The 11,632-nt window shown below is 33.0% G+C and overlaps 1 protein-coding gene across 1 annotated transcript; it reads left to right on the top strand.

The window, feature by feature from the left end:
* The first annotated feature begins 2,190 nt into the window (after positions 1–2,190).
* On the top strand, positions 2,191–7,430 carry CSN3 (casein kappa). The gene is made up of 3 exons (XM_003985304.2): positions 2,191–2,244; positions 5,737–5,769; positions 6,938–7,430. Exons 1-3 carry the CDS (start codon positions 2,191–2,193, stop codon positions 7,397–7,399), a joined length of 549 nt encoding a protein of 182 aa, XP_003985353.1. The 3' UTR covers positions 7,400–7,430.
* The last annotated feature ends 4,202 nt before the right edge of the window (positions 7,431–11,632 follow it).

Below are 11,632 nucleotides of genomic sequence, written 5' to 3'. Positions count from 1 at the left end.
CATGTAATAATAATCCCGATTGATCCCTTAATTAATTTCAAATATATTTATATCTAAAGGTCTTAATTTTATTTATTATAGTATAACTATTGTTTTAAAACATGTTTTAAAACTTTTGTATTCCCATGAAAGCTAAATAATTCTATGTCACAAATTATTTCTGTCTTACAAAGTGATGAAGGCAATTTCAAGTGCTCATTGGTTTAAGTAGCTGATAAGGAAAGTATGGGCTTATCTCTCTGATATCTATTTATGCTAAAAATGGAAGAATTCCTATCACTTTACAGAATTTTTGTGTGCGTGTGTGCATGTGTGTGTTATAATTTTGTGAGAACTTAACTGGAGTCTTATTCATCATAAAAATTTACTGTTCAGTCTATAATTTTAAGTTACCTGGTGATTACAATACAATATTGTTGTCTATATTCATGATACTTGTCAAGACTGGATCTTAATTATTCCAACCAAAACAAAAAAAATAGTAATTATGTGATGTAAGTGTTATCACTACAATTGCAACCATATTACAATATGGTAAATTTATACAGTGTTGTATGTCAAATATATTTTAATAAAAAAATTAATTGGCATGTAAATAATTAATAAGGAACTCCACCTCTCTCAATGAAATCTGAGTTTGCTGCAGGTTGTTCAGATTTGATTCCATAGGAGTTCTTTTCTATCCACTGATATCCTATCAGCAGTTTTGAAGTCAGTTTAGTAGACAGTCTTCCAAATCATTATTACCTGGGAATGGAAGCAAATAGAGTCTGATGTGATTCCCCTTCCCAACCCTGGGCTTTAACTCTGTGAACCTCTTTTGTACAACTGTTGGTAGGACTCAATTTTATTACACATATGGCAAAAACAATAGCTACAACAGGATGTAGTTAGTATTTACTTCACAAATGTGATATGCACTTAAATATTAAAAGTCTGAAGTGTTATATGTATCTTTCTAAAAAGACAATTTATTAAAAAAGAGTCAAATAGGGGGCCTGGGTGGCTCAGTTGGTTAGGCGTCTGACTCTTGATTTTGGCTCAGGTTATGATATCACAGCTCATGGGATCAAGCCCCATGTCAGGCTCTACACTAATAGCACAGGGCCTGCTTGAGATCCTCTCTCCCCCTCTCTCTGTCTCTCCCCTGCTCACTCTCTGTCTGTCTCTCTCTCTCTCTCTCAAAATAAATAAATCAACTTTTTAAAAAAAGGGTCAAATAAGTAGGTGTGACAACCCTATATTCCATTAGGATAAAACTAATTTACTTTTTTAAATATTCAAAACCACTGTAATTATGATATTTATATTTCTTATTAAAACAATCAAGTTAATAATATCATTTATGATTACCACCAAAGTATATTATAAAGAATGCAGTCTCAGGCTCCACCCCTTCCCTCCATCTTACCTATTTCCATTAGATCAATCATGGAATTAATAGAATTTTAGAAATCACTTAGTTCAAACCTTCAGTTTATAGATTAGAAAGATAAGTCTAGGCAAGAGAAATTACTTGGCTAAAGTTACTCAAGTAGATAGGGACTGGACTTGAACTCAGTCTTCCAAAGGAATGTATAGTCTCAACATCTCCAGTCTAAAACCTCTCAACTAGTTTCTGTTGTTTACAAAGCCATGCCTAACTCTTTCACCTGGCATTCAAGACCTCTCCTTTGCTGCCCTAAACTTTCTTTTCAACTTTATCTTTCCCTTCTTATAAAATACCACTCCCTTCGAAGTGTCCATGGATGTTCTCAAGGCTTTCTCCTCTACTTGAAAAGTTTTTGTCCCTATCCTTCTCCATGGACAAGTCCTATGTATATGCCATCTTCTACACAAAGAATTTGATGATTCTCTTAACCAAAACCCTCTATCTGTAGAGAAACACTTGTGGAATTTTCCACTTTCTTTCTTTCCTCTTACACTGATTTGTGTATGTTGTAACTCTCTTCCTAAAACTGATGCTAGTTGTTGGCAAAGCCTGTATCAGATTCACCCTGTTAATTTCAAGTTTGTTTTTTTTTAAATGTACAATAAAATATTTTCTACACTGGCTAAATCTACCCATAAATCTGTTTTTTTCCTTAAACCAAAAAGAAAACAAAACAAGCAAATATTGTCCCAAATCAGTCCTAAATTATAACAGATCCTCTTAATTTAATTTTTTTTAATTTACTTTCAGGTGCAATGATGAAGACTTTTTTCCTAGTTGTGAATATCCTTGCATTAACCTTGCCATTTTTGGTGAGTTGATTTCATCTAATCAATTTGTATTAAGATTTTAAGAAAATTTTATTTAAAAGTTCTATTGTGGAAAGTGAAGTTATATTTCATGTAACAAAGTAACTGCATACTTGCTATATTTTCTTAAAGTTTTATTGATTTTATATTATAAAATTATAGTCATGTTCTTCTGGATATGATTTTAGCTCCCAGGAATTAAGAAATCACACTTTAACATGTATGAAAAACCCTTAAAATTCTCATACTATACAGAAAATACATTGGGGAGGTAAAGAGAGAACAATTCTGGAAATATTTTTAAGTTATAAAATGTTCTAAAAATAATTCCTAAAGAATAAATATATAAGTCATAACCCAGGATCATAAATTCTTTTTATTTAACTTTTTAAAAAAATTTTAATGTGTTGTTGTTTTTTTTGAGAGAGAGAGAGAGAGAGAGATCCAAGAAAGAGAGATTATTCACGGATCCCAGGCACTTATTTGCCCATAGCAAGAACAAGAAAACAAACATAAGATGATGTTAGATGACCATCTCTTAGATTATAAATTTTGGAAGGTACTAGTCTTTGTTTCATAATTCATGTATTATTCAATTTAGATTTCCTTTTAAGCTAATATTTATTAAATAATTCTATTAGGTAAATTCTTAGAGTCAAACTCCTTAAAATTTTGAATTATTATTACTTTTACATTTATTTTACTTCATTTATTCCTTGAAATTCCATTTTACTTTGCCCACCAGCACATTTTGAACTTAGGTTTTCTCTCTGAATAATCAGGATTAAAACTGAAATAAGAAAATTATTATTTTAGGTTCCTGGACACATTGCCAACATGTGTTTGGGAGTGGGAGTTCTCACACAACACCAAGCAATTATTGGACACCAGCAGTGTGTCAGAGATTCCAACTCCATTCTGAAACAATCTACCCAGAGACAGTGTCAAATTCCACAGGTTGAGGGTTCAGACTGTCCCACTGCTCTCACTTCAGACACTAGTCACAAGCCCAGGCTATTGCCTGTAGTTCTGAAGACTGGCTATCAGTGGGAGTTTCCCACATTCCCCTCCTTGGATTTGGTTAATTAGCTAGAGCAGCTCACAGAATTCAGGAAATGTTTTACTTACTAGATTACTGGTTTATCATAAAAGGATGTACTCAGGAACAGTCTGATGAAGAGATGCATAGGGTAAGGTATGTAAGAAGGGGTACAGAGGTCTTATGCTCTCTCCAAGAAAGTCACTTTCCCTGAATTTCCATGTGCTTACCAACCCAGAAGCTGTCTGAACCCATCCTTTTGGGGTTTGATGGAGGCTTCCTTACATAGGGATGACTGCCTGAATTATTGGCTGTTGTCTGCTGACTCAACCTCCAATCCCTTTCCCCTCCCTAAAGGATTACAGAGTGGGATTGAAAGCCCTAACCTTCAAACCAAAAGGTTAGTTTCTCATGAGGCATCTGGATAGCTCACTGAGTTAAGCATCCCACTCTTGGTTTCAGCTCAGATCTGATCTCCTGTTTCCTAGGTTTAAGTCCCCTGTCAGATTCCGCGCTCCCAGAGCGGAGCTTAGTTAGGATTTTCTGTTCCTCTCTCTCCCTGCCCCTCCCCTGCTGGAGCTCTCTCTCTCTCTCAAAATAAATAAATAAACATTGAAAAAAGAAAAAAGGTTGGTTTCTCTGGCAACCAGTCTCCATCGTTAGGTGGGGTCCAAATTCACTTCATTAACATAATGAAAGACACCTTCTTCCCAACCCCATGCCCATCACTTAGGAAATCACAAGGGTTTTAGGAGCAACACTGTGCCAGAACCTGGAATGAAGACCAAATATATATTTTTTATTATAAATCGCAGTATCACATGATCCACAACTGCCTGGTCTATAGCAACCTTTTCCTGAGCTACTTGAGCTTACTGTAGCTCCCAAACACTTCTTCCCATTTTCACAAAGGCTTCAAGCCCCAGGGACATGAATAAATAATTCAAAAAGAATGAAAGTTTATAGATTTTACCATTCAATCTTGTGAACAATCAAAACTATACATATTTTGTGATAGTATCTTATACATGTTAATTTGTCCCTTCTCTCCAAATATAGTTAGGATAATGTTTATTATTAACATTATGTGATGAATTGCACAATCTTATAGCCTACTGGTGGAATTATAAATTGGCACAACTTTTCTGTACAGCAATCTGATAATTCCCATTAAAGGATTTTTGTCACCCCCAAAAGTTATATTTTTTAAAACTATTTTAAGGCATCTATGAAAACTATTAAAAAGGACAGTGATATACAGATGTTACTCATCTATCTATTAATAAAACATTTTTTGAAAGAAGCCTTAACGGTTAACAATAAAGAATAAACATTTCATGACAGAATCATTTATCATTTATTTTTTGACTATAGATATTTGAGTATAAAAACTATATGACAAATGGGGAAAAAAAGATGAGATATTGCTTCTTGAAAAAAAGCAAGATACAATATGTGTACTAACAGGAACATATACTAGGAACATATGTACAGATTGATATAATATGAAGATGTCTAGATTATCTCAATTTGGGGGTATATGCAAATTTTCTACAATATTCATATTACCTTTTAAGTTTTAATTTAGTAATTTAGTAAGTTTAGTAATTTAATGCATTTAGAGCAAAGAAATCTCTATCTCAACATACGTGAGTTTTATTATTTTATCAAATTTCTAATTTTCTGTACCAACATCATCCAAAAGAGTCTTTTTATATCCAAAGGATATGTGTGAACTGTCCTAAACTAGATCTATCATTTTTAAAAATGTTTAATCTTATAACCTCATTTCAAAAGTTTATATAAACTTTGTGAGTTTTTAAAGCGCTATATATATGCCTATGGAAATTTTTTCACTCCTGATTCCCTATGCATGTTGCAATCCAGAATTAAGAAAAGTATTATAAAAACAAATGAAAGTTGATTAAAAAAACACTATTTTTATGTAAAATTATATATTAATGTTATACAAGAGGCCGTTCTTTAATCGAAATAAACCTCATAAATTATCTTAGTAGGAGAGCAGAAAAAACTATGCTCAATGCCCCTCTTATTTATAATAATGTACATTCAAAAATCAAACAAAAAAAGAAACCAAAAACACAATGTAAATTCAATACAAATTGAATATAGGTTATTCATATTTTCCATTTAAACAAATATGTGTATTTGTTGGCATAGGAGTCAGATGATCACACTATTTTCAACCTTAAAATTTTCTCCCCAGGTAGTGATTTTTAAAGATTTTAATTAGTTTATTGCTATCACTTCCTGAGTGGCTCACAGACCCTATAGATTAAACAACCATGGAGAATGCATTACAATATTTTACAATATTAAAGCAAAAACAGAGAAACAATGTTTTGTCTTTAGTACAAAAGATTTTTAAACCACAAAAAATCTGGACTTTGCCTTGCTTTTTTAAACTTATTTCTCATTTTTGTGAACTGCAGCAGGGTGCACAGGTGCAAAACCAAGAACAACCAACTGTAAGTTTCTTTTAATTATTTCTTGTAGAGACATGAACTCTAAAGTATAATATTATGCACAGTTCAATGGTACTTAAATGCCTTCTGTCTAAAAATTAATACGTAAACCCCATAAAATAATAATCTTTACCAAAAAATCACTTCAGCAAACAATCGTATGAATCGACCTCAATATTCACCTGAAAATCTTGGATTCTTTTTATGACCCAAGTCACGTATTTTTGGTTTTCATGTATATTTTGCAGCATGAGAAAATTATCTCAGAACTTAATATTGGGGAGAAAAGGAAAAGAAATGTAAAGTTTAATATCTCTCCTGACTAAAGACGGGGGGAAGGATCTTCTCTGACCCATCTTTGAATACCTCTCATACACTTGCATTTACTTCCTCTTTTTGTTTTCCAAATATGTTTGAATGAACACATTTAGATATGTCTCCTTTCATGAGAAATAGTTGCTTTGGAGTGTAATTTGTTGATTTGTTTTTGTTCACATGGGAAGATTTAATGACGTATTTTTATAAATTCACATAACCAATAGAAGAGAGGCAAATAAAAACAGAAAATTCCCTAAGTGATCTTTAGTGAATAAAATGAAGCTGAAAAGAATCCAAAGTATAAATCCAGGAATCCTCCCACATCACATTGTTTTACTATTCTGCTATAATTAGTTTAGAAAAAAAAAAATGTGCCCTCAACCTAATCTCTAGATAAATAAAATTAGTAAACAATTACAAATATGTGGTAAGAACACAGATATACACATATTTTAAAAGCTATATATGCACATATATTTCTTTGCATGTGCTATGTTTGTGCATAATATGTCAAAGCTCTCTATGAGACTTTTCTAGGTATTGTACTTATTATAATGCCCAACATTTCTTGAGCACTATTCATATATGCCAAGACCTGGCAATGTGGTTTACATTATGGATTACCTCATCTAATCTGTTTGAAACTAATATTATTTTTAATATTTGTTGAAAATCAAGAAATGGAAGAGAAGTGTACAAATCCGTATCTTGTAAAATAATATGGTTGTTGAGTTCACTGCTTCCAATATTGTATTTCTTCAATGTCAAATACTAAAATATATTACTTCAAAAAGTTCTGATTTAAGATTCTAGCCTACAATTATACCATCTGCACAATGTATTCTTTTTGCAGTGCCGTGAAAATGATGAAAGATTGCTTAATCAGAAAACTGCCAAGTATATCCCAGTTCATTATGTACTGAGTAACTATCCTCACTATGAGCCCAGTTACTACCCGCATAAACCAGCTGTACCAGTTAATAATCAATATATGCCCTATCCATATTATGCAAAACCAGTTGCAGTTAGGCCACATGTCCAAATTCCTCAGTGGCAAGTCCTGCCAAATACCTACACACCCACTGTGGTACGTCACCCACACCTACCTGCGTCATTTATTGCCATTCCCCCAAAGAAAATTCAGGATAAGACAGGCAACCCTACCATCAATACCATTGCTACTGCTGAGCTTACACTTACTCCTACCACTGAACCAATAGTGAACACTGTAGTCACTACAGAAGCATCCTCAGAATTCACCATCACAAGCACACCTGAGACTACCACAGTTCCAGTGGCTTCAACCATGGTCTAAAAACTCTAAGGAAACGTCAAAGAAGATGACATCACAGGTAAATGAGCAAAAGACAAAAATAAATAATACAGACAAGATTAAATTTCTGACTCTTGATTTCGGCTCAAGTCATGAACTCACGGGTTCAGGGGTTTGACCCTCTGCATTGGGCTCTGCTCTGTCTGTGCAGACCCTGCTTGGGATTCTCTCTCTCCCTGTCTGTCCCTCCCCCACTCGCTCACTCGCCCTCTCTCTCTCAAAATAAATAAATAAACTTTAAAAATATATTTAATAAAAATTTTTTAAAAATAATACAGACAAGATCCATGGATTCATCAGTACAATCATAACATCTAAGATAGTACAATAGACAAATTAAGTCTGTTACAGGAGCAGTCAAAATGGGTTCATTATTATTTTACTTTGGTGGTGCCATACCATCGATATAGTAGATTCTGTTTCAGTAAGAAATGAAATATCTTATTTTACAAAATAAAGAAAAATTTGAGCTTTTATTATCAAACTTAATTTCAACAATTGGAACACGACTAGAATCGATTAGTTTTACTTTATTTCTGTTCACACATGAAGTAAAAACTTGTGGTTTTTCTTATCTCAAACATAAATTTTCTTAGAACATTTATACAGAATATGAGTTTAAATATATTTTAAACATGTGATCATGTTCTTCCACTCTAATTTTGCCCTAAATTGAATAAAAGGAAATACATTTCCCATACATTCCTTTATTTCAGGCATCATTTCAGAAAGGACCCATGAAGTTAGGCACCCGAAATTTCTCATATTGTAAGATAAACCCATGAAAGAATTGTAATTCTTAATTTAAAAAGCACATTCATACTAAAAGAATATTTTCAGAGGGGCGCCTGGGTGGCTCAGTCGGTTGAGCGTCCGACTTCAGCTCAGGTCACGATCTCGCGGTCCGTGAGTTCGAGCCCCGCGTCGGGCTCTGGGCTGATGGCTCAGAGCCTAGAGCCTGCTTCCATTCTGTGTCTCCCCCTCTCTCTGCCCCTCCCCCGTTCATGCTCTGTCTCTCTCTGTCTCAAAAATAAATAAAACGTTAAAAAAAATTTAAAAAAAAAGAATATTTTCAGAATCTTAAATGTGATGCCAATATTCCCATTTATTATTTGGATCCAATAATAAGGGTGAGTCTAAAATAACTTGCAACTTATGGGAAGAAGTTAAAGGGAAAGATCAATAAAATAGAAAATAACCAAAGAGTTTAAATAATTTGGGGAGAAAATTGTGAAATTTGGAGTTTCTTTGCAATAAATATTTTCAGTACATCACACTGCCTATATGTTATGTAATCTAAAATACAACACAGTAATCTGTGTTACAACTGGAATAGCATTAGACCACAGAGGGCTGTTTCTTCCATCTGTGTGAATTTGGGCAAGTCACTACTCTCTCTGAACTTTCACTTTCTCTTAATTGTGGTTTCTGTAAGACTCAAGTGGCAATGCATATTGTGAAAAGATTGTAAAAACTGGTCAGTCTACAAAACATAATGCATTAGAAAAAAATAAAAATAATAAATAATAAAATTTATTTTTAACCAACATCTTGTCCTTACTAAATGGTAATTACTTTATATAATTACCTCTGATTATTCCTATAGCAACCATATGGGACAGATAATATTATGTTGAATTCACACACACAAAAATAAATACAAACAGGCCTATGGATCTTAAATAAATTACCATAGCTCAAAAGTTCAAAACTGGAAACCAAACCAAAACTGTCTGATTTCAGACGATAAAGCTTAATTACTATGCCATCTATTTCCATACAGGCTGTCTAATGTGCAGAAAAACAGAAAATACATTATGGTTTCCTTAGATCAGTGTATGTGTAAATTTTAATATTTGGTTGCTATTTAATAGGACATATGGTAGGAAAAAGAATGTAAGATGCTGGATAAATTTTTGACTTACTAAAGTTATAAAACACAATGAGAAAATTAATGGAGACAACATGAAAGCAAGTAGTACACAGTTTCATATTTTATTGATTCAAAAGATGTTACATGATTATATTTTTAATGGAATAATCATTATTTCAATAGTTACATTTGTTCAAAACTCATGAACCTAGATTTCTAAGCTACAACCAGTGTATAATATCACTTATAAAGAAGCATGTAAAGGACATTGTCTTGGTGTAAATATTCAGTGAAGTCAATTATTCTCAGTTACTATAAGCCAATTTTAAATATTTATATTTAAATATTTATATTTAAATTTTTAATTTGATAAAATCCTTGAATACAGACATAAGAGATAAATCATTTAAGTTAAATAATAGTGTACATGAAAACTGTTAACACATTATAAATTAAATTCCTAAACTGTCATCATTTTTTATAGGTCTTGCTGAAACCAAATGACTACTCCAAACTCTTCTTTGGTCACCCATCCACCTTCATTCAAGAAAGAGAAAGTGATTTCAATGGATTTGGCTCCTTTCTCTTCTCCCCTTACATTTTACATCCATGTCTCATTTAATTTTTTGTTTCTTGCACAATAAAGCCATTTGAATGCAAGTGGATCTCTTAATTGAGGAGTCTGTGGATATACATCAGGGATCTTTGAAACCTTGAAAGTCTAAGGCAAATTTAGTGTGAGTTTGAGTAAACAAGTTTATCTGGGGCAAAGTTCAAAATAGCATCTAATTCTCAAAGTGGTACATGGTCTAACACTGGTTAAGAACATCTTCTCCAGGATGAGACTGGAACATCTAAACTTACAACTAAGTCATTGGGACCAGGAAAAAGCTAAGCCATGGTAATCCAGTCCCAGGGACCACAAAAGTGACTCTTGAGAGCCCTAGAAACTCTAGAGTTAACATTAAATTTAAGTGTTCCAATGTATCGCTAATGATAAGATCATTCCCAGGAGCAATTTCTGGGCACAGGAAGACTATAGATGACCACTACTGCTAACACAAATACATAGGAAAATTATGAACTTGATGGAAACTAGACTAGATTCCTCCAGACTAGAAGCTACAGTGTCACATCTGTCCAAATATAAACATGCACATGTGTGTGCACACGTGCACACATACACACACACAGGAAGCTTCTAGAGTTGACGTCTTCCAGTATACAAACATTGGTGAATATTCAAAGTCCAAAAATAAGGGTTTTTTTTTCTTAAACAAATATTGCAAAAATAACTGGATTGCTTATTTGCTTGCTCCATATTTAACACATCCTGCCAGAAAAAATACAAATCACTCAACCCTTACAAAGTGCTTACTGGTCACCCATCTAATCTTTTGCCAAAACCCTCAACAGATGTGCTATTATTAGGAATGATTTTTAGCCCTTTACCTGCTCTCTCACGCAAATTCTAGAGTCTGGAAGAGAGGGATGGTCAGGAGCATGGCATAGCTGGGCCTCATTTGCTATGACCATTAATAACATTATTAATTTCTTGAAAAACAAAGTGCAAATGTGGAAGAGGCAGAATTTATTTTATTAATTAAAAAAATTTATCACCTACTAGAGGTACAAGGTAGTATAAGAGTTATTGTGGAGCATATAACAATAATGATATTTAATAATAATAAGCAATCAACAAGTTATACAATATATACTATAGGTCAATATTCTATTTGTTTACACATATGTAGTCATTTAATATGTACCCATGGACTACATGTTGTTTTTGCTGTTAGGAAAAATAAATTAAGTAATTTTCCCCAAGTGGGGCTGGGATTTGAGCCCAGATAATTTTGCCTTAAAGCCCATGCTCTTAATCATGTGAACACTACTATAAAAGCATTTCCAGTCTGGCAGGTAAAATAAAATATGAAGCAAACTACTTTGAAATAACAAAAACAACAAATTCTTACATATAAAGCACTTTCACATATATTAATCTCTTAATCTTCACCAGTAACCTCTTGAAATAATTTGTTACTGATCCTCATTTTCTATGTGTGCAAACAACTTCAAAATAGTTAAACATAAGACAGTAAAAATGTATGGGCTTTGTAAGTAAAATTTAGCTTTGAATGCTAGTAATTCAACCCACTGGCCTTCATTCTCTTACTAGTAGGACATACAACCTTTAATCTGAGGTTTTCATTAATGTACCCTATATTAAATGGGTATTCAGTCAATGTTCATTCTTTTATCCCTACTCTCCCTAAGTAACACTTGCAAGCACATCCATTGCCCACAGGATAAAGTCAACTTTCATGAGTTTGCTATTACCT

This window comes from Felis catus, chromosome B1 (genome assembly GCF_018350175.1).
Source record: "Felis catus isolate Fca126 chromosome B1, F.catus_Fca126_mat1.0, whole genome shotgun sequence".
Lineage (NCBI taxonomy): Eukaryota > Metazoa > Chordata > Mammalia > Carnivora > Felidae > Felis > Felis catus.
This window is presented reverse-complemented; position numbering and strand designations above follow the sequence as displayed.

What these genes read in the sequence shown, in the direction of transcription:
- CSN3 (XM_003985304.2), top strand. Translation starts at nt 2,191, where the DNA reads ATGAAGACTTTTTTCCTAGTTGTGAATATCCTTGCATTAACCTTGCCA. An exon ending in CATTAACCTTGCCATTTTTG is followed by an intron (nt 2,245 to 5,736) that starts GTGAGTTGATTT and finishes GAACTGCAGCAG; the next exon opens with GGTGCACAGGTGCAAAACCA. An exon ending in AAAACCAAGAACAACCAACT is followed by an intron (nt 5,770 to 6,937) that starts GTAAGTTTCTTT and finishes TTCTTTTTGCAG; the next exon opens with TGCCGTGAAAATGATGAAAG.